Source organism: Sesamum indicum, linkage group LG5 (assembly GCF_026168435.1).
Source record: "Sesamum indicum cultivar Baizhima isolate 11 linkage group LG5, ASM2616843v1, whole genome shotgun sequence".
Classification (NCBI taxonomy): domain Eukaryota; kingdom Viridiplantae; phylum Streptophyta; class Magnoliopsida; order Lamiales; family Pedaliaceae; genus Sesamum; species Sesamum indicum.
In genome coordinates, this window is record NC_142661.1 from 1 (window position 1) to 23,512 (window position 23,512).

Consider the following 23,512-nt stretch of genomic DNA (forward strand, 5'->3'; position numbering starts at 1 on the left):
AAACCCTAAACCCTAAACCCTAAACCCTAAACCCTAAACCCTAAACCCTAAACCCTAAACCCTAAACCCTAAACCCTAAACCCTAAACCCTAAACCCTAAACCCTAAACCCTAAACCCTAAACCCTAAACCCTAAACCCTAAACCCTAAACCCTAAACCCTAAACCCTAAACCCTAAACCCTAAACCCTCAACCCTAAACCCTAAACCCTAAACCCTAAACCCTAAACCCTAAACCCTAAACCCTAAACCCTAAACCCTAAACCCTAAACCCTAAACCCTAAACCCTAAACCCTAAACCCTAAACCCTAAACCCTAAACCCTAAACCCTAAACCCTAAACCCTAAACCCTAAACCCTAAACCCTAAACCCTAAACCCTAAACCCTAAACCCTAAACCCTAAACCCTAAACCCTAAACCCTAAACCCTAAACCCTAAACCCTAAACCCTAAACCCTAAACCCTAAACCCTAAACCCTAAACCCTAAACCCTAAACCCTAAACCCTAAACCCTAAACCCTAAACCCTAAACCCTAAACCCTAAACCCTAAACCCTAAACCCTAAACCCTAAACCCTAAACCCTAAACCCTAAACCCTAAACCCTAAACCCTAAACCCTAAACCCTAAACCCTAAACCCTAAACCCTAAACCCTAAACCCTAAACCCTAAACCCTAAACCCTAAACCCTAAACCCTAAACCCTAAACCCTAAACCCTAAACCCTAAACCCTAAACCCTAAACCCTAAACCCTAAACCCTAAACCCTAAACCCTAAACCCTAAACCCTAAACCCTAAACCCTAAACCCTAAACCCTAAACCCTAAACCCTAAACCCTAAACCCTAAACCCTAAACCCTAAACCCTAAACCCTAAACCCTAAACCCTAAACCCTAAACCCTAAACCCTAAACCCTAAACCCTAAACCCTAAACCCTAAACCCTAAACCCTAAACCCTAAACCCTAAACCCTAAACCCTAAACCCTAAACCCTAAACCCTAAACCCTAAACCCTAAACCCTAAACCCTAAACCCTAAACCCTAAACCCTAAACCCTAAACCCTAAACCCTAAACCCTAAACCCTAAACCCTAAACCCTAAACCCTAAACCCTAAACCCTAAACCCTAAACCCTAAACCCTAAACCCTAAACCCTAAACCCTAAACCCTAAACCCTAAACCCTAAACCCTAAACCCTAAACCCTAAACCCTAAACCCTAAACCCTAAACCCTAAACCCTAAACCCTAAACCCTAAACCCTAAACCCTAAACCCTAAACCCTAAACCCTAAACCCTAAACCCTAAACCCTAAACCCTAAACCCTAAACCCTAAACCCTAAACCCTAAACCCTAAACCCTAAACCCTAAACCCTAAACCCTAAACCCTAAACCCTAAACCCTAAACCCTAAACCCTAAACCCTAAACCCTAAACCCTAAACCCTAAACCCTAAACCCTAAACCCTAAACCCTAAACCCTAAACCCTAAACCCTAAACCCTAAACCCTAAACCCTAAACCCTAAACCCTAAACCCTAAACCCTAAACCCTAAACCCTAAACCCTAAACCCTAAACCCTAAACCCTAAACCCTAAACCCTAAACCCTAAACCCTAAACCCTAAACCCTAAACCCTAAACCCTAAACCCTAAACCCTAAACCCTAAACCCTAAACCCTAAACCCTAAACCCTAAACCCTAAACCCTAAACCCTAAACCCTAAACCCTAAACCCTAAACCCTAAACCCTAAACCCTAAACCCTAAACCCTAAACCCTAAACCCTAAACCCTAAACCCTAAACCCTAAACCCTAAACCCTAAACCCTAAACCCTAAACCCTAAACCCTAAACCCTAAACCCTAAACCCTAAACCCTAAACCCTAAACCCTAAACCCTAAACCCTAAACCCTAAACCCTAAACCCTAAACCCTAAACCCTAAACCCTAAACCCTAAACCCTAAACCCTAAACCCTAAACCCTAAACCCTAAACCCTAAACCCTAAACCCTAAACCCTAAACCCTAAACCCTAAACCCTAAACCCTAAACCCTAAACCCTAAACCCTAAACCCTAAACCCTAAACCCTAAACCCTAAACCCTAAACCCTAAACCCTAAACCCTAAACCCTAAACCCTAAACCCTAAACCCTAAACCCTAAACCCTAAACCCTAAACCCTAAACCCTAAACCCTAAACCCTAAACCCTAAACCCTAAACCCTAAACCCTAAACCCTAAACCCTAAACCCTAAACCCTAAACCCTAAACCCTAAACCCTAAACCCTAAACCCTAAACCCTAAACCCTAAACCCTAAACCCTAAACCCTAAACCCTAAACCCTAAACCCTAAACCCTAAACCCTAAACCCTAAACCCTAAACCCTAAACCCTAAACCCTAAACCCTAAACCCTAAACCCTAAACCCTAAACCCTAAACCCTAAACCCTAAACCCTAAACCCTAAACCCTAAACCCTAAACCCTAAACCCTAAACCCTAAACCCTAAACCCTAAACCCTAAACCCTAAACCCTAAACCCTAAACCCTAAACCCTAAACCCTAAACCCTAAACCCTAAACCCTAAACCCTAAACCCTAAACCCTAAACCCTAAACCCTAAACCCTAAACCCTAAACCCTAAACCCTAAACCCTAAACCCTAAACCCTAAACCCTAAACCCTAAACCCTAAACCCTAAACCCTAAACCCTAAACCCTAAACCCTAAACCCTAAACCCTAAACCCTAAACCCTAAACCCTAAACCCTAAACCCTAAACCCTAAACCCTAAACCCTAAACCCTAAACCCTAAACCCTAAACCCTAAACCCTAAACCCTAAACCCTAAACCCTAAACCCTAAACCCTAAACCCTAAACCCTAAACCCTAAACCCTAAACCCTAAACCCTAAACCCTAAACCCTAAACCCTAAACCCTAAACCCTAAACCCTAAACCCTAAACCCTAAACCCTAAACCCTAAACCCTAAACCCTAAACCCTAAACCCTAAACCCTAAACCCTAAACCCTAAACCCTAAACCCTAAACCCTAAACCCTAAACCCTAAACCCTAAACCCTAAACCCTAAACCCTAAACCCTAAACCCTAAACCCTAAACCCTAAACCCTAAACCCTAAACCCTAAACCCTAAACCCTAAACCCTAAACCCTAAACCCTAAACCCTAAACCCTAAACCCTAAACCCTAAACCCTAAACCCTAAACCCTAAACCCTAAACCCTAAACCCTAAACCCTAAACCCTAAACCCTAAACCCTAAACCCTAAACCCTAAACCCTAAACCCTAAACCCTAAACCCTAAACCCTAAACCCTAAACCCTAAACCCTAAACCCTAAACCCTAAACCCTAAACCCTAAACCCTAAACCCTAAACCCTAAACCCTAAACCCTAAACCCTAAACCCTAAACCCTAAACCCTAAACCCTAAACCCTAAACCCTAAACCCTAAACCCTAAACCCTAAACCCTAAACCCTAAACCCTAAACCCTAAACCCTAAACCCTAAACCCTAAACCCTAAACCCTAAACCCTAAACCCTAAACCCTAAACCCTAAACCCTAAACCCTAAACCCTAAACCCTAAACCCTAAACCCTAAACCCTAAACCCTAAACCCTAAACCCTAAACCCTAAACCCTAAACCCTAAACCCTAAACCCTAAACCCTAAACCCTAAACCCTAAACCCTAAACCCTAAACCCTAAACCCTAAACCCTAAACCCTAAACCCTAAACCCTAAACCCTAAACCCTAAACCCTAAACCCTAAACCCTAAACCCTAAACCCTAAACCCTAAACCCTAAACCCTAAACCCTAAACCCTAAACCCTAAACCCTAAACCCTAAACCCTAAACCCTAAACCCTAAACCCTAAACCCTAAACCCTAAACCCTAAACCCTAAACCCTAAACCCTAAACCCTAAACCCTAAACCCTAAACCCTAAACCCTAAACCCTAAACCCTAAACCCTAAACCCTAAACCCTAAACCCTAAACCCTAAACCCTAAACCCTAAACCCTAAACCCTAAACCCTAAACCCTAAACCCTAAACCCTAAACCCTAAACCCTAAACCCTAAACCCTAAACCCTAAACCCTAAACCCTAAACCCTAAACCCTAAACCCTAAACCCTAAACCCTAAACCCTAAACCCTAAACCCTAAACCCTAAACCCTAAACCCTAAACCCTAAACCCTAAACCCTAAACCCTAAACCCTAAACCCTAAACCCTAAACCCTAAACCCTAAACCCTAAACCCTAAACCCTAAACCCTAAACCCTAAACCCTAAACCCTAAACCCTAAACCCTAAACCCTAAACCCTAAACCCTAAACCCTAAACCCTAAACCCTAAACCCTAAACCCTAAACCCTAAACCCTAAACCCTAAACCCTAAACCCTAAACCCTAAACCCTAAACCCTAAACCCTAAACCCTAAACCCTAAACCCTAAACCCTAAACCCTAAACCCTAAACCCTAAACCCTAAACCCTAAACCCTAAACCCTAAACCCTAAACCCTAAACCCTAAACCCTAAACCCTAAACCCTAAACCCTAAACCCTAAACCCTAAACCCTAAACCCTAAACCCTAAACCCTAAACCCTAAACCCTAAACCCTAAACCCTAAACCCTAAACCCTAAACCCTAAACCCTAAACCCTAAACCCTAAACCCTAAACCCTAAACCCTAAACCCTAAACCCTAAACCCTAAACCCTAAACCCTAAACCCTAAACCCTAAACCCTAAACCCTAAACCCTAAACCCTAAACCCTAAACCCTAAACCCTAAACCCTAAACCCTAAACCCTAAACCCTAAACCCTAAACCCTAAACCCTAAACCCTAAACCCTAAACCCTAAACCCTAAACCCTAAACCCTAAACCCTAAACCCTAAACCCTAAACCCTAAACCCTAAACCCTAAACCCTAAACCCTAAACCCTAAACCCTAAACCCTAAACCCTAAACCCTAAACCCTAAACCCTAAACCCTAAACCCTAAACCCTAAACCCTAAACCCTAAACCCTAAACCCTAAACCCTAAACCCTAAACCCTAAACCCTAAACCCTAAACCCTAAACCCTAAACCCTAAACCCTAAACCCTAAACCCTAAACCCTAAACCCTAAACCCTAAACCCTAAACCCTAAACCCTAAACCCTAAACCCTAAACCCTAAACCCTAAACCCTAAACCCTAAACCCTAAACCCTAAACCCTAAACCCTAAACCCTAAACCCTAAACCCTAAACCCTAAACCCTAAACCCTAAACCCTAAACCCTAAACCCTAAACCCTAAACCCTAAACCCTAAACCCTAAACCCTAAACCCTAAACCCTAAACCCTAAACCCTAAACCCTAAACCCTAAACCCTAAACCCTAAACCCTAAACCCTAAACCCTAAACCCTAAACCCTAAACCCTAAACCCTAAACCCTAAACCCTAAACCCTAAACCCTAAACCCTAAACCCTAAACCCTAAACCCTAAACCCTAAACCCTAAACCCTAAACCCTAAACCCTAAACCCTAAACCCTAAACCCTAAACCCTAAACCCTAAACCCTAAACCCTAAACCCTAAACCCTAAACCCTAAACCCTAAACCCTAAACCCTAAACCCTAAACCCTAAACCCTAAACCCTAAACCCTAAACCCTAAACCCTAAACCCTAAACCCTAAACCCTAAACCCTAAACCCTAAACCCTAAACCCTAAACCCTAAACCCTAAACCCTAAACCCTAAACCCTAAACCCTAAACCCTAAACCCTAAACCCTAAACCCTAAACCCTAAACCCTAAACCCTAAACCCTAAACCCTAAACCCTAAACCCTAAACCCTAAACCCTAAACCCTAAACCCTAAACCCTAAACCCTAAACCCTAAACCCTAAACCCTAAACCCTAAACCCTAAACCCTAAACCCTAAACCCTAAACCCTAAACCCTAAACCCTAAACCCTAAACCCTAAACCCTAAACCCTAAACCCTAAACCCTAAACCCTAAACCCTAAACCCTAAACCCTAAACCCTAAACCCTAAACCCTAAACCCTAAACCCTAAACCCTAAACCCTAAACCCTAAACCCTAAACCCTAAACCCTAAACCCTAAACCCTAAACCCTAAACCCTAAACCCTAAACCCTAAACCCTAAACCCTAAACCCTAAACCCTAAACCCTAAACCCTAAACCCTAAACCCTAAACCCTAAACCCTAAACCCTAAACCCTAAACCCTAAACCCTAAACCCTAAACCCTAAACCCTAAACCCTAAACCCTAAACCCTAAACCCTAAACCCTAAACCCTAAACCCTAAACCCTAAACCCTAAACCCTAAACCCTAAACCCTAAACCCTAAACCCTAAACCCTAAACCCTAAACCCTAAACCCTAAACCCTAAACCCTAAACCCTAAACCCTAAACCCTAAACCCTAAACCCTAAACCCTAAACCCTAAACCCTAAACCCTAAACCCTAAACCCTAAACCCTAAACCCTAAACCCTAAACCCTAAACCCTAAACCCTAAACCCTAAACCCTAAACCCTAAACCCTAAACCCTAAACCCTAAACCCTAAACCCTAAACCCTAAACCCTAAACCCTAAACCCTAAACCCTAAACCCTAAACCCTAAACCCTAAACCCTAAACCCTAAACCCTAAACCCTAAACCCTAAACCCTAAACCCTAAACCCTAAACCCTAAACCCTAAACCCTAAACCCTAAACCCTAAACCCTAAACCCTAAACCCTAAACCCTAAACCCTAAACCCTAAACCCTAAACCCTAAACCCTAAACCCTAAACCCTAAACCCTAAACCCTAAACCCTAAACCCTAAACCCTAAACCCTAAACCCTAAACCCTAAACCCTAAACCCTAAACCCTAAACCCTAAACCCTAAACCCTAAACCCTAAACCCTAAACCCTAAACCCTAAACCCTAAACCCTAAACCCTAAACCCTAAACCCTAAACCCTAAACCCTAAACCCTAAACCCTAAACCCTAAACCCTAAACCCTAAACCCTAAACCCTAAACCCTAAACCCTAAACCCTAAACCCTAAACCCTAAACCCTAAACCCTAAACCCTAAACCCTAAACCCTAAACCCTAAACCCTAAACCCTAAACCCTAAACCCTAAACCCTAAACCCTAAACCCTAAACCCTAAACCCTAAACCCTAAACCCTAAACCCTAAACCCTAAACCCTAAACCCTAAACCCTAAACCCTAAACCCTAAACCCTAAACCCTAAACCCTAAACCCTAAACCCTAAACCCTAAACCCTAAACCCTAAACCCTAAACCCTAAACCCTAAACCCTAAACCCTAAACCCTAAACCCTAAACCCTAAACCCTAAACCCTAAACCCTAAACCCTAAACCCTAAACCCTAAACCCTAAACCCTAAACCCTAAACCCTAAACCCTAAACCCTAAACCCTAAACCCTAAACCCTAAACCCTAAACCCTAAACCCTAAACCCTAAACCCTAAACCCTAAACCCTAAACCCTAAACCCTAAACCCTAAACCCTAAACCCTAAACCCTAAACCCTAAACCCTAAACCCTAAACCCTAAACCCTAAACCCTAAACCCTAAACCCTAAACCCTAAACCCTAAACCCTAAACCCTAAACCCTAAACCCTAAACCCTAAACCCTAAACCCTAAACCCTAAACCCTAAACCCTAAACCCTAAACCCTAAACCCTAAACCCTAAACCCTAAACCCTAAACCCTAAACCCTAAACCCTAAACCCTAAACCCTAAACCCTAAACCCTAAACCCTAAACCCTAAACCCTAAACCCTAAACCCTAAACCCTAAACCCTAAACCCTAAACCCTAAACCCTAAACCCTAAACCCTAAACCCTAAACCCTAAACCCTAAACCCTAAACCCTAAACCCTAAACCCTAAACCCTAAACCCTAAACCCTAAACCCTAAACCCTAAACCCTAAACCCTAAACCCTAAACCCTAAACCCTAAACCCTAAACCCTAAACCCTAAACCCTAAACCCTAAACCCTAAACCCTAAACCCTAAACCCTAAACCCTAAACCCTAAACCCTAAACCCTAAACCCTAAACCCTAAACCCTAAACCCTAAACCCTAAACCCTAAACCCTAAACCCTAAACCCTAAACCCTAAACCCTAAACCCTAAACCCTAAACCCTAAACCCTAAACCCTAAACCCTAAACCCTAAACCCTAAACCCTAAACCCTAAACCCTAAACCCTAAACCCTAAACCCTAAACCCTAAACCCTAAACCCTAAACCCTAAACCCTAAACCCTAAACCCTAAACCCTAAACCCTAAACCCTAAACCCTAAACCCTAAACCCTAAACCCTAAACCCTAAACCCTAAACCCTAAACCCTAAACCCTAAACCCTAAACCCTAAACCCTAAACCCTAAACCCTAAACCCTAAACCCTAAACCCTAAACCCTAAACCCTAAACCCTAAACCCTAAACCCTAAACCCTAAACCCTAAACCCTAAACCCTAAACCCTAAACCCTAAACCCTAAACCCTAAACCCTAAACCCTAAACCCTAAACCCTAAACCCTAAACCCTAAACCCTAAACCCTAAACCCTAAACCCTAAACCCTAAACCCTAAACCCTAAACCCTAAACCCTAAACCCTAAACCCTAAACCCTAAACCCTAAACCCTAAACCCTAAACCCTAAACCCTAAACCCTAAACCCTAAACCCTAAACCCTAAACCCTAAACCCTAAACCCTAAACCCTAAACCCTAAACCCTAAACCCTAAACCCTAAACCCTAAACCCTAAACCCTAAACCCTAAACCCTAAACCCTAAACCCTAAACCCTAAACCCTAAACCCTAAACCCTAAACCCTAAACCCTAAACCCTAAACCCTAAACCCTAAACCCTAAACCCTAAACCCTAAACCCTAAACCCTAAACCCTAAACCCTAAACCCTAAACCCTAAACCCTAAACCCTAAACCCTAAACCCTAAACCCTAAACCCTAAACCCTAAACCCTAAACCCTAAACCCTAAACCCTAAACCCTAAACCCTAAACCCTAAACCCTAAACCCTAAACCCTAAACCCTAAACCCTAAACCCTAAACCCTAAACCCTAAACCCTAAACCCTAAACCCTAAACCCTAAACCCTAAACCCTAAACCCTAAACCCTAAACCCTAAACCCTAAACCCTAAACCCTAAACCCTAAACCCTAAACCCTAAACCCTAAACCCTAAACCCTAAACCCTAAACCCTAAACCCTAAACCCTAAACCCTAAACCCTAAACCCTAAACCCTAAACCCTAAACCCTAAACCCTAAACCCTAAACCCTAAACCCTAAACCCTAAACCCTAAACCCTAAACCCTAAACCCTAAACCCTAAACCCTAAACCCTAAACCCTAAACCCTAAACCCTAAACCCTAAACCCTAAACCCTAAACCCTAAACCCTAAACCCTAAACCCTAAACCCTAAACCCTAAACCCTAAACCCTAAACCCTAAACCCTAAACCCTAAACCCTAAACCCTAAACCCTAAACCCTAAACCCTAAACCCTAAACCCTAAACCCTAAACCCTAAACCCTAAACCCTAAACCCTAAACCCTAAACCCTAAACCCTAAACCCTAAACCCTAAACCCTAAACCCTAAACCCTAAACCCTAAACCCTAAACCCTAAACCCTAAACCCTAAACCCTAAACCCTAAACCCTAAACCCTAAACCCTAAACCCTAAACCCTAAACCCTAAACCCTAAACCCTAAACCCTAAACCCTAAACCCTAAACCCTAAACCCTAAACCCTAAACCCTAAACCCTAAACCCTAAACCCTAAACCCTAAACCCTAAACCCTAAACCCTAAACCCTAAACCCTAAACCCTAAACCCTAAACCCTAAACCCTAAACCCTAAACCCTAAACCCTAAACCCTAAACCCTAAACCCTAAACCCTAAACCCTAAACCCTAAACCCTAAACCCTAAACCCTAAACCCTAAACCCTAAACCCTAAACCCTAAACCCTAAACCCTAAACCCTAAACCCTAAACCCTAAACCCTAAACCCTAAACCCTAAACCCTAAACCCTAAACCCTAAACCCTAAACCCTAAACCCTAAACCCTAAACCCTAAACCCTAAACCCTAAACCCTAAACCCTAAACCCTAAACCCTAAACCCTAAACCCTAAACCCTAAACCCTAAACCCTAAACCCTAAACCCTAAACCCTAAACCCTAAACCCTAAACCCTAAACCCTAAACCCTAAACCCTAAACCCTAAACCCTAAACCCTAAACCCTAAACCCTAAACCCTAAACCCTAAACCCTAAACCCTAAACCCTAAACCCTAAACCCTAAACCCTAAACCCTAAACCCTAAACCCTAAACCCTAAACCCTAAACCCTAAACCCTAAACCCTAAACCCTAAACCCTAAACCCTAAACCCTAAACCCTAAACCCTAAACCCTAAACCCTAAACCCTAAACCCTAAACCCTAAACCCTAAACCCTAAACCCTAAACCCTAAACCCTAAACCCTAAACCCTAAACCCTAAACCCTAAACCCTAAACCCTAAACCCTAAACCCTAAACCCTAAACCCTAAACCCTAAACCCTAAACCCTAAACCCTAAACCCTAAACCCTAAACCCTAAACCCTGAACCCTGAACCCTGAACCCTGAACCCTGAACCCTGAACCCTGAACCCTGAACCCTGAACCCTGAACCCTGAACCCTGAACCCTGAACCCTGAACCCTGAACCCTGAACCCTGAACCCTGAACCCTGAACCCTGAACCCTGAACCCTGAACCCTGAACCCTGAACCCTGAACCCTGAACCCTGAACCCTGAACCCTGAACCCTGAACCCTGAACCCTGAACCCTGAACCCTGAACCCTGAACCCTGAACCCTGAACCCTGAACCCTGAACCCTGAACCCTGAACCCTGAACCCTGAACCCTGAACCCTGAACCCTGAACCCTGAACCCTGAACCCTGAACCCTGAACCCTGAACCCTGAACCCTGAACCCTGAACCCTGAACCCTGAACCCTGAACCCTGAACCCTGAACCCTGAACCCTGAACCCTGAACCCTGAACCCTGAACCCTGAACCCTGAACCCTGAACCCTGAACCCTGAACCCTGAACCCTGAACCCTGAACCCTGAACCCTGAACCCTGAACCCTGAACCCTGAACCCTGAACCCTGAACCCTGAACCCTGAACCCTGAACCCTGAACCCTGAACCCTGAACCCTGAACCCTGAACCCTGAACCCTGAACCCTGAACCCTGAACCCTGAACCCTGAACCCTGAACCCTGAACCCTGAACCCTGAACCCTGAACCCTGAACCCTGAACCCTGAACCCTAAACCCTAAACCCTAAACCCTAAACCCTAAACCCTAAACCCTAAACCCTAAACCCTAAACCCCCGAACCCCCGAACCCCCGAACCCTGAACCCTGAACCCTGAACCCTCAACCCTCAACCCTCAACCCCTCAACCCCTCAACCCCTAAACCCCTAAACCCCTAAACCCCAAACCCCAAACCCCAAACCCCAAACCCCAAACCCAAAACCCCAAAACCCCAAAACCCCTAACCCCTAACCCCTAACCCCTAACCCCTAACCCCTAAACCCCAAACCCCAAACCCCAAACCCCAAACCCCAAACCCCAAACCCCAAACCCAAAACCCAAAACCCAAAACCCCGAACCCCGAACCCCGAACCCCGAACCCCAAACCCCAAACCCTAAAACCCTAAACCCTTAAACCCTAAACCCTAAACCCTAAACCAAACCATTCTTCACTTGGCAAATTCTCTTAACTTCTCACTAAAAGTGTGTGAGATTTAACACACTAAACCTTCCACCACCAACCACCACCAAACCACCACTCTTTTAGTCTCACCACCACCACCAACAGACAGCCCACCTCCTCCTCCACCGCGGCGTCGCCGCCGCCGGCCGGTCGCCGGAAATTTCATTCGGCGCGTAGCGTCACACGCGCACCACCACCGGATGCGTCTTTCGAAGACCGTCACAGCCATGCCAATTTCGCGCTGAACGGCCGCCGGACGCTGCCGTACGCGCCCTTCAAAGTCGCCTGAATCGCGCCCAAATCGCCCCAATTTCGCCGTCTCCTTCTCTCTAGAAATTCGGCCGATTTCTGGCGAGTTGCCGGCCGTTCCATACACCGATCGACTCGCCTTGATGCCTAGAAGCTTTCCCCTCAAGCAATTGCAAGAATCGTCCACTGTAGACGATGGGCTAGGTTCAAGATCACTTTCACATTTTTCCGTCGATTCGCCGTCGGTGAGCCAACCCACGGTCGCGGACCACCACCGTCCGCTTCCTCTTCTCACGGCGAATCTTTTGAGACCTATCTCGTTGAATTTCATCACCGGTACGAGAAGATCTTGCATTTCTCCTATTTCCGCCGTCGCCGCCCTTCCGACCACCGTTGCGCCTCTGTCACGCCTCCGTTCGCCAGCGGACCACCACCGTTCACCTCGCCTCGTCATGGGGCATCAGACCATCCGCTCTGTTTCAGCCATCGGAGCAACGCCGGTGTCGCCTCCTCCGGCAGCCATTGACGGTCAACAGTCAATGTTGACTGAGTTGACTCGGTCAACTCTCCCCCCTTTGACCGTGTTGACCGGGTCAACTCAGTCAACCGACCAGCTTCAGCAGCCGCCTCCCTCGATTCCGACGCCGAACCTTCCGAGGAAAACGTTCGCTGAAGTTGTGGCACCATCTCGGGCCTCGAAAACTGCAAATACAGCGCCCCACAAATATTTTTTTGCAGACTCGCCACCTCCCGCTATCGGTACAATTTTGGCTGGCGACAAAGGTCCAACATTGCTGTTTTCAGATGCCGAGACCGAAGTACTCGCAGCTCCATTCAGATTTGCACTTGTAGGAAAATTTTCGCATGGAGCACCTTCGTACAGCATGCTGCACAAACTGATTGCGGGAACTGGCATCAAAAATAAATTCACGGTTAGTATGCTGAACAACAGGCATGTCTTAATTTTCCTATCCTGTGAAGCAGATTATACTCGCCTGTGGCTGCGGCGTATTTGGTATATCCAGGGGTACCCAATGCGCGTCTTCAAGTGGACTCCTACTTTCACACCGTCTAAGGAGTCCTCAATTGTACCGGTGTGGGTTAGTTTTCCAGAGCTACCAGCACATCTGTTCCGCAAGGAAGTTCTATTCACGATGGCGAGCATGATTGGAACTCCTCTGCAGATTGACGATGCGACACTCAATCAGTCCAAGCTCTCCAAGGCAAGGGCATGCATTGAATTGGATCTTCTCAAACCGCGCCTTGAAGACTTTCAGATCCAGATTTGTGGGGCCACTATCGTGCAGCGTATTGAGTACGAGGATATCCCACACTACTGCTCGTTGTGCAAACATGTTGGGCATCGAGACTCAGACTGCTATACAGAAGGCGATGCTCCTAAACCACCCCCCCGGAAGCCGAGAAATCGGGAAATGAAAGGAAAGAAGGTTGCTGAAGAGGTTGGACGGGGCAAAGCAGTAACAAAGGAACAGGATGGGACTGAGACAACCAAAGCATTTGAGAGAGGTGAATCAAGCAGGTACCCTTCTAATCCCTCTAATGATAACATTGTGTCAGTGAATGTCGCTAACACTACCGGCGATGATGGAAGTATGGGTGAGGAGAATTCGGCAAATAAAATGGCTGAAGGAAATTGGATACAAGTTGGAAATGCAACCATGCTTTTGCAAGAGGATTCAGATAAGGGGGAGACTTTGGTTATTGATGCCACGTCTTTGAAAATCTGCGATCCACCTTGCTTGACCAATTGCAACCCGGCATATTCGGCAGAGCAGCTGCTACAGGAACTGGCCTCTCCGGCCAGACTGCCTAGGAATCAATTTTGCGTAGACGAGATACCGGAGTACCTAGTCAGGAACACGGAGGAGAAAATCCGAGTTATGAAACAGAGGAGTACTTCCTGCGGTCCAAGAATAAAGACAGACCGAATCAAGGAAAAGTGGAAGAAACAAAATGGTTGATGTCCTATTTTTATGTAAAGGAGTAGTACTCCTACTTTTATGTTTTTGTTGATTTTATATTGTAATGCTGACTTTGCTTTATTTTCTATGAAGAAGGGATGGGGACCCCGAAAAGCTTCCCCCACCTTCGGGTGTTTAATTTAAAAAAAAAAAAAAAACCCTAAACCCTAAACCCTAAACCCTAAACCCAAACCCCAAACCCCAAACCCCAAACCCTAAACCCTAAACCAAAAATTCCACCACCTATCACCACCATACCATTGATTATTCAGCCAAGCCACCACCACCAGCAGACTGCCCGCAGCCAGCACCGCCGCCGCGCCGCCGTCGGCCGGCGTCGGAAAAATTATCCGGCGCGTACCAGCACACGCTCACCATTTTTCGATGCGCCTCTGACCGGAGATCACAGCCATGGTGCGCGTGTCCCGAGAACCGTTCTGACGCACCGGCAATCGCGTCCCAAATTCTCTAAAATCGCCCTCAAATCGCCCTACAATCGCCGGCACCTTCTCTCTAGAAATTCTCCGCCGTCACTGAGAATTGCTGGCCACCACATATACCGTTAGATTCCTCTCTGCAAAACGCACTAAAGCCCTCAATCAATTTCGTAATCGGATCAACGAATCGACTGGGCTTTTACTTTGACCACATTTGACCTTTCTCGTCAATTCGCCGGCGACAGAACGAACGGCGATCGCGGACCAGTGCCGTGCAACTCGCCTTGCTCTTGCGATCCTAACGAGAGCCATTTCATCAATTTCCATCAACCTGGTGCTGAGATCGACGGGTGGGAAATTCTCGTCCGTTCTTCGCGCGCTGCCATCGTCTTTTCGCCGTTTCTTCGCCGTCGAACGGCCGCTGCTGCTCGGAGAACACCGTTGTGATCGTGGTGTCATTGAGAACACAAACATCCGATCAGAAATGGGCATTGCTCCGGCGAATGGGACGGCCCCTAACTTAACAGATTTCCCTCCACTCAACACTCAACCGGGGCGAGTCAACTCAGTTGTTTCAACTCGCTCGTTTGACAAAAAGCTACCTGCAGAAACACAAGCACCTCGACCATCCACCAAATCGTTTGCCGAAGCACTCTCAACTCCCTCTCTGCACCACATCCGTGCATCTACCGCGTCAGACCTCCAAAAATTTTTTCTGGCCAACTCAAATCCAACGAATGTTGGCAAGCAAGCAACACTTGATGAGCGACAAACTCTCATTTTCTCTGATACTGAGCGCTTTCGTTTGCAGCAGCCTATCGTTTCGCTTTGGTGGGTAAATTCTCACATGGTGCACTGCAATATCGCAATCTTCATCGACTGGTGGCTGGGCTTGGAATCCATGGAGCTTTTACGGTTAGTATGATCAATGCTAAGCATGTACTCATATCCATGTCGAATGAAACGGATTTTTCACGTCTCTGGTTGAGACGAATTTGGTACATACAAGGTTATCCGATGCGGGTATTCAAATGGACCCCTACATTTACTCCTTCACAAGAATCCTCTGTTGTGCCCATCTGGGTTAGCTTCCCCGAACTCCCAGCTCACTTATTCCATAAGGATGCTCTTTATGCGGTTGCTAGTATGGTTGGAACACCACTGCAAATTGATGACTTCACTTTCAACCAGTCCAAGCTTTCAAAAGCGAGAGTCTGCATTGAAATCGATCTGCTTACACCGCTCGTTCAGGAGTTCGATATCCAGATCAATGGTATTTCGATCGTACAAAAAGTTGAGTATGAACAAGTGCCGAAATACTGCACTTTATGTAAACATGTTGGCCACCAGGACTTGGAATGTTACTCCAAAGGGAACAACCCGAAACCAGCACCTCGTCGTCGAAATGAGGAAAGGAAGGAGCCTGCTGCTGCGACTAATGGGAAAGGCAAGGAAAAAAGAGGGAAAGAAGCTACCAACACACCTGCCAAACAAGCGCTTGATGGAAAGGCAGAAAAGAGTAGCAAACGGACTGAGAGAGGTGAATGTTCGTATACACAGGTACCTAATGCTGACCCCCAATCCTTTGCTATCAATGATATTAATTTACATGTTGATAATGATGAGATATTAACTGCTTGTAATGATACCATTGATAATATGCCTGTGGTTTATGATAGAAATGCATCAAGTCTGTGTAATGTGCATGAGTTAAACTCTAATGTTGAGGAATTGAGAGATGATGATATTGTTGGGCATTGTGAGGGGGTAGCAATGGAGGCTCCCCTCCAATGTGTTGCTCTTATTCCCTTTTCCCCCAACCCCTTTGCTATGCTTATGAAGAAGAATAGGGAGCATATGCTCGAAATGAATCAATCTGATCGACAACAAGGTGATAACGATCAGAGAATCTCTAGAAATCAGCAACAGACCTGTACCCTTAACCAAGCTGCTAATGAACTTCCCTCACCGCATGAGAACTACTATGATTTTGAAACTGGACTCATTGAAGAAAAGGAAGAGGAATCAGCACATATGGACAGTGATCACTCCAACGAGGATAAGGATCCATGCAGACCGGCGTCGCCGTCTTCGTCAATGGAAGATTGTGCGATGAGAGGAAAGCACACACGTTCAGGATCCAGTGAAAGGGATTTTCAGCCAGGCATCAATTTCGACTTTGACACACCAAAAGTGCATGAAGTGTCTAGAATTCTGACTAGAAGTAGATCAAAACATGTGGTGCCACCAACCCCACCCCGTTTCGTATGAAGATCCTCCTTTGGAACATTCGGGGCATAGGAGAAGCCCATAAACAAAAACATGTGCATTGGAATTGTAAGAAACACAAACCGAAAATGCTTGTGATTATCGAGCCAAAGGTGAAACTGGATGAACAATATTTCTGTAGAAGACTGGGATTTGACAAGGTCATCAGTAATTCTAATTCCAAAATTTGGTGCTTCATGAAAGAAGATCTTGACTGTGAAATCTTGATCTCTCAAGAGCAATTTCTGCACCTACGTATCTTTTCAGATTTCTGGCCAAATGGAATACTATGCACTTGGGTCTATGCTAAACACACCAGAGCAGAAAGACGGGAATTGTGGGATGCACTCAGAAATGTTGATGACGGAGAAGAACCTTGGCTCCTTGGTGGAGATTTCAACACTGTTCTGTATTGTAGTGAAAGAAAAGGAGGCGCTGCTCCAAAAATTAGAACGATGGAGGATTTTGGAGACATGATGATGGACTGTGGTCTTCAGGATGCGGGATTCGAGGGGTCTAAATTTACTTGGTCTAGGAGCAGACTTTGGCAACATCTTGACAGGTTCTTATTCTCTCACACGTGGACCCAAGCATTCCCCTTATCTCGTATTCAGCACCTCACAAGGAACGTTTCGGATCATTGCCCGCTCCTTCTGTCGGTCAAACAAGAAAAGAAGACAGGTCCGACACCCTTCCGTTTCCAAAACATGTGGTCTAAGCACCACGACTTCAAGCACTGTGTGACTACTTCGTGGCAGCATCCTATCCATGGCCATGGTATGTTTGCTTTCCAACAGAAGCTCCACCGGATTAAAGCAGCTCTGAAATTGTGGAACACCGAAGTGTTTGGGAATATTTTTCAAAATATCACGGATGTTGAACAAAGAGTCAAGATAGCGGAACAAGCATACGATGGGGACCCTTCTGATGAGAATCTCATTGCAATGAACAAAGCCACAGCTGAGCTAACATTTGCTCTATCTGTTGAAGAAAGCTATTGGAAACAGAAGGCAGCTTGTAAGTGGCTTGAGGAGGGGGAAAAAAACACAAAATATTTCCATTCGCTGACTAAGAAAAAGAGGAAACAATCAAGGATCTACAAAATCCAACATAATGGAGCCACACTCACTAAAGCGGAAGATATCAAAGTTTCAGTTGTTGACTACTTCACGCAGGCCTTCACAAGAGAAGATACGGTGAGTGTTGACGACCTGCATTGGGTCCCCAACATTCTCTCAGAGGAGGACCGGCATCAGCTTAATGCTACCCCACAATTGAAGATGTGAAAACAATCATTTTTGATATGTGCCCACATAGTACGGCAGGCCCTGACGGATTCTCGGCACATTTTTTTCAATGTTGTTGGGAAATTATTGGTCAAGATCTCTACGGCGCAGTTTTGGATTTCCTCTCGGGATCTACTCCTCCGAAGAATTTCACAACGACAACCATCGTTCTCATTCCAAAGATTGAGGCTCCATCCACTTGGAAAGATTTCAGGCCCATTAGCCTTTGTAACGTCACGGGAAAAATCCTATCCAAAGTCATCAACAACCAAATGGCCAAACTGCTTCCCAAAATCATCTCCCCTTCCCAGAGCGATTTTGTTCAGGGTCGCATGATTTCAGATAATATTCTTCTTGCACAAGAACTTTCCCACTGTCTTGGAAAAAATGGCAGTCTGAGCAACACCATATTCAAGCTTGACATGGAAAAAGCCTATGACCGTGTTAACTGGACATTCCTCTACCACATGCTTGTGAGAGTGGGATTTCCAACGCACTGGATTAACATGATCAAGAAACTCATTGAAAACTGTTGGTTTAGTATTTTGATCAACGGTGAAGGGGTGGGATTTTTTAAGTCGACGCGAGGCCTCAGACAAGGGGATCCATTATCCCCAACGCTCTTCGTTATTGCAGCAGAATGCTTATCCAGAGGACTTGATTGGCTTTTCCAACAGCAGCCCCGTATGAATTTCTTTGCAAGGAGCAGCAAGAACATCTCCCACCTGGCATTTGCAGACGATATCATTATCTTCTCGAAAGGTACCCGCAAGGACCTAAAAACACTCATAGAATTCCTTAGGCACTACGAGCTCATTTCTGGGCAGCGCATCAACAAGGAGAAAAGCTCCTTCACGGTCGATAAAAAGACCTCCAACATGAGAATTCGCTGCATCCAACAAGTCACTGGCTTCAGGCTGAAATACCTTCCTATCACATACCTGGGAGCGCCTCTCTTCAAAGGGAACAAGAAGGGAGCTCTCTTCGACGAACTCATTCAAAAAATTCGGAATAAGATCACAGGATGGGAAAAAGCACTCCTGTCCCATGGAGGACGGCTTCAGCTCATCAAAAGTGTCCTCAGTGCCATGCCGACATACCTGCTTCAAGTCCTGAAACCTCCTAAGTATGTAATGGAACGCATTGAAAGACTTTTCAACAAGTTCCTTTGGGGCAATACTGGTGAGCAGAGAAAACTGAACTGGTCTTCGTGAGACGATATCTGCTATCCGACGGAGGAAGGGGGTTTTGGGGTTAGAAGAATCCAAGATGTGGTCCATGCTTTCCAACTCAAGCTGTGGTGGAGATTTAGGAACCAGAGCTCACTTTGGGCCCTTTTCCTTCTGGAAAAGTATTGTACAGGAAGTCATCCAGTCCCAGCTAAGCTCTCATACATCGCCTCACCAAACTGGAAAAGAATGTGCCGACACAGAAAAGAAGCGGACAAGCAGATCTTCTGGAGCCTCGGAAAAGGACACATCTCATTTTGGTTCGATAACTGGATTGGTGAAAAACCCCTCTTTGAGATATTGCCTTATTTTGAGTGGAACACAACTCCTGTCAACAACTACTGGGAAAATAATTCCTGGAACATTGCAAAACTGAGAGAAGTGCTTACAGCAGACATGGTTCATCAAATTTGCCAGATACCGTTTGACGTCGACACCAGTGATACACCTTTGTGGAAGTTGAGTGGTGATGGGATTTTCAGTATGAAAGCCACGTGGAACTCACTGAGACAGACGAGAGCTACACAACAGCTCGTTAAGGAAATCTGGTCTCCGTTTGTTACCCCAACAATGTCTGTCTTCATGTGGAGACTTATCAACGACAAACTTCCAGTTGATGAGAAGCTCCAGAAAAAAGGTATTCAACTGGCCTCTAAGTGCTCTTGCTATAATCATGTCGAAAGTCTCCAGCACGTGTTCATTGAAGGCAATGGGATTAGATGTGTGTGGGAGCATTTTGCCAAGAAATTTAACATGCACCTTCCTAACACTGATAACATTGTGCTCCTTTTGAACTATTGGAGGATATCAGCATTGGGGCAAAACCACATTAGAATGATTGTTCCCATGCTCATCTTGTGGTTTGGTTGGCTTGAAAGGAATGATGTGAAGCATCGGAATAAAAATTTTAACTCGGAACGCATCAAATGGAAGGTCCACCAACACATTGTCACCACTTTCAAAAGCAAAACGACCAAACGCATCAACTGGAAAGGGGACCGATTCGTGGCGAAATCCATGGGACTCGAACTTGGATCGCAATACAAGCCCAAAATCAAGATCGTGAAGTGGACCAAACCGGAGCTTGGATGGATCAAAATCAACACGGATGGGGCCTCTAAAGGGAACCCGGGACGTGCTGGAGCAGGAGGAATTGCGAGAGATGAGGAGGGAGCAGTCATTTTAGCATTTTATGAAGTTCTTGGAGAAACGAATAATACGTTTGCGGAAGTATTCGCCCTATTTAAAGCCCTCCAACTATGTCAAACTGAAAACATTCCACGGATTTGGATTGAGGTTGATGCGAATTGTATCCTCCATCTCGTTCAACAATCAGAGAAAGCGCACTGGCCTCTTAAGCACATGCTCACACACATTCGCTTGATGCTGAAAAAGGTGGAGTACAAAATCACGCATATCTACCGAGAGGGAAACAAAGCAGCTGACTATCTTGCTAACCTCGCATGCTCTACAAATAGCTCTAAACTCTTGAGAGGAGAGGAGATTCAAGGACAACTCGTGGGGATCATCGAATGTGACCGACAAGGAATTCCCTACATCCGAACCAAGTGAAGGAATGTTCAGGGAGTCCTCTGTTCTCGCATTTTCTGATTTCTTTTGCTTCTGCAAATTTGTTTTTTTTGCTGTTTTTTCCCCTTTGCTGCTGCTGTTTTTTTCCCTCTCACAGTGCTCCGCTGCTGCTGCAAGGCTCCATTTTGCTGCTACTGTCCGCTGCTCTGCTGCTGCTTTCATGGTGATGCAGATTGCTGTTTCTGTGCTGCTGCTGCCGCAAGTCTGTTCCTGCTTCTTTGCTGCCGCTGCTGCAAATGCTTTCCTGCAGCTGCAACTTGCTTCACTGCTGCTGTTGTTGTGTTCCTGTCACTCTGCTGCCTGTTTCAATGGTGCTGTCGTTGCTGTTCCTACCATTCGGCTGCTGCAATGCTCCTGCTGCTGCTGAAATGGAACTTTCTCTTTCAAAAAAAACATCAAACAGAGGGACAATCTTTGGCTCAAAATTACTGCTGCAGTTGCTGCTTTTGTTTTGTTTGAACACCTTAAGGCGCTGCAGCAGCAACCACCTCCAAACGGCGCTACAGTGATGAGGATTCATCTCAGTTCAGGGAGTTTCCTAAACCTCTCCTTTCATTTTGTCAGGTTCTCAATTTCCTCTGCTTTTGCTGCAGATTTCTAGAAATAATGGCACCACCTGTTTTTGCTACTGTTGTGCTACTGTTGTGTTGCTGATTTTCATCCACTCTGCTGCTGTTACTGTGTTGTCCCTCAACCCCAACTCAAGGGGCAATTATGCGAGGATAATTGATCTCACTTCAGGAAGCTTTCTTAACCTCTCCTATCATCTTGCTTGACTATCAATTAACTCTGCTTTCCTGTTGCAGAACCATGGCACTGTGACAGCAGCTGCTTTTCACTGCAACGACCTTGCTTTTACTGCTGCCATGCCACTTGTTGTTGTGGCTGCAGCAAGCAACTTCAGGGGGCACTTATGCGAAGATGATCCATCCCACTTCAGGAATCCAATAATGGCATCATCCTTTTTCTGCTTGTGGTGCAGCATTTCCTTGTCTCATCAGGAGATGAAGTGGAACATGGAGAAGACACCAAGCTGCTATTTCTTTTGATGTTCCACACAGGGAATCACAAACACAACCAGGAAGAGGATTCTCAGCGTCCTACTGTTTCTGCTTCTGCTGCAAGCCTAAAAAGGCTGCAACTGCTGCTGCTGCTGCTGTTCAGCCGCAGCTCCTGTCGTGTTTCCGGCTTTAGTCTGCTGTTGTTGCTGTGCTGATATTCACCCACACTGCTGCCGTTGTTGTACTGTTCCTCATCCCCAACTCAAGGAATTTCTGTATATAATGGTGAATTCACCTATTGCAAAACTGAAGAAGACTGTTAACACAACAAGGAGGAGCATTTTCAGGAAATGAAGTGGACAGAAAATGAAAGAACTCTGTTCAACGCCTGCTATAACTGTGATACAAACCACTTTTGTTGATCTTCCCTCGTGGTTATTCAACCAGGGAGTCTTTCGTCTCGAACTCATTTTTCATTGAATCGATTTCCTATGTTTTTTATGCTCCAACATGCTGCAATTTTCAGGCCCTCAAGCTGATCATGGATGCAAGTCCACAACCGAAGGTTATGGTTATCTTGGACAGAACCATGGCACTGTGACAGCAGCTGCTTTTCGCTGCAATGACCTTGCTTTTACTGCTGCCATGCCACTTGTTGTTGTGGCTGCAGCAAGCAACTTCAGGGGGCATTTATGCAAAGATGATTCACCTCACTTCAGGAATTCATGGTAATAACTCTGTTGCTGCAGATACTGCTTTTGATTTTTGGAACCAATATGCACATCCCCAGCCCTTGATCAACCTTGATGTACTCACCTTTCGTACACTCAAGTGTTTCTTTGGCCTCTTCTCATTTCTTGAACAACTGAAAGGTTTGCTCTTGTGCAATCTGTCATCCAAAAAGCTGGGGTCTTGGAACGTTTGCCTCCTTCCCTCACATCTCTTCACTTCATCTTTCAACTTACACAACCTTGAACTAACTCTCCTAATTATCAACGAGCACGCCTTGCTTCACTTGCACAATCACTTGAGCACTAACCATTTTTTGTCTTATTGTGACCACCACTCAAAGTACATAATTTTCCTCCACACCCCCTTTTGTTTCTTGGCAACAAACTGTCTCATTGAAGTTTCTCGGCTCTTCATAGTCCTTGGTGCAAAATTCATTTTGTGTTGGTTTCAATTAGTTGAAGTGTTTCAACCCCGTTTCAACTTCTCAAAATTAGCACGTCTTTCCTTTGATGTTTTTGGTTTTTCAATTGTTGGTCTTGTGTACTTGTGTTCTTATCTTTTAGAGCTTCTTTTCCCCTCACTTATTTGGGAGAATGGATTGAATAGGGATTTTTCCTTGTAGGCTTGATTTTGTTATGCAAAACTGGAAAAGCAGGAAAGGAAAACAAGAGGAAAAAACAGAAAAAAGAGAGTATATGAGCAAGAAAAAAGAAGGAAAAAAGAGAGGAAAGAAAGAGAAAGCAAAAAAGCAGAAAAAGACGGAAACAAGCAGAGAAAAAAAAGAGGGAAAAAAAGAAAAAAGAAGAAAGAAAAATGAGAAGAGAGATGATTGGGAAATGAGAGGCTCAGTTTGTTTTTGGAATTGGATGTTCTTGTATTTCAATTTCAATTCGTTTCCTGCAATTCTTTTCCTCATTTTTCAATTCTCTAAAATTTGGGCTGATTTTATTTTGTTTCATTTTTTGGATTGTGTCTATTTTTCATTCATAGAC

The 23,512-nt window shown here is 45.0% G+C and overlaps 3 protein-coding genes across 3 annotated transcripts; all 3 read left to right on the forward strand.

Annotated features, from left to right (window-relative positions):
• The first annotated feature begins 11,884 nt into the window (after positions 1-11,884).
• LOC148787975 (uncharacterized) lies at positions 11,885-14,108 on the forward strand. Its single transcript, XM_088880838.1, has one exon. It carries the CDS (start codon positions 12,139-12,141, stop codon positions 13,975-13,977), a length of 1,839 nt encoding a protein of 612 aa, XP_088736964.1. The 5' UTR covers positions 11,885-12,138; the 3' UTR covers positions 13,978-14,108.
• A 2,663-nt stretch (positions 14,109-16,771) lies between these two features.
• LOC105162973 (uncharacterized) lies at positions 16,772-17,968 on the forward strand. Its single transcript, XM_011081155.2, has one exon. It carries the CDS (start codon positions 16,772-16,774, stop codon positions 17,966-17,968), a length of 1,197 nt encoding a protein of 398 aa, XP_011079457.2.
• A 17-nt stretch (positions 17,969-17,985) lies between these two features.
• Positions 17,986-22,520, forward strand: LOC110012043 (uncharacterized). The gene is made up of 7 exons (XM_020694137.2): positions 17,986-19,150; positions 19,331-20,715; positions 20,885-21,098; positions 21,257-21,351; positions 21,594-21,763; positions 21,849-21,967; positions 22,315-22,520. The coding sequence occupies exons 1-7, from the start codon at positions 17,986-17,988 to the stop codon at positions 22,518-22,520; spliced, it is 3,354 nt and encodes a 1,117-aa protein (XP_020549796.2).
• Positions 22,521-23,512: the final 992 nt, after the last annotated feature.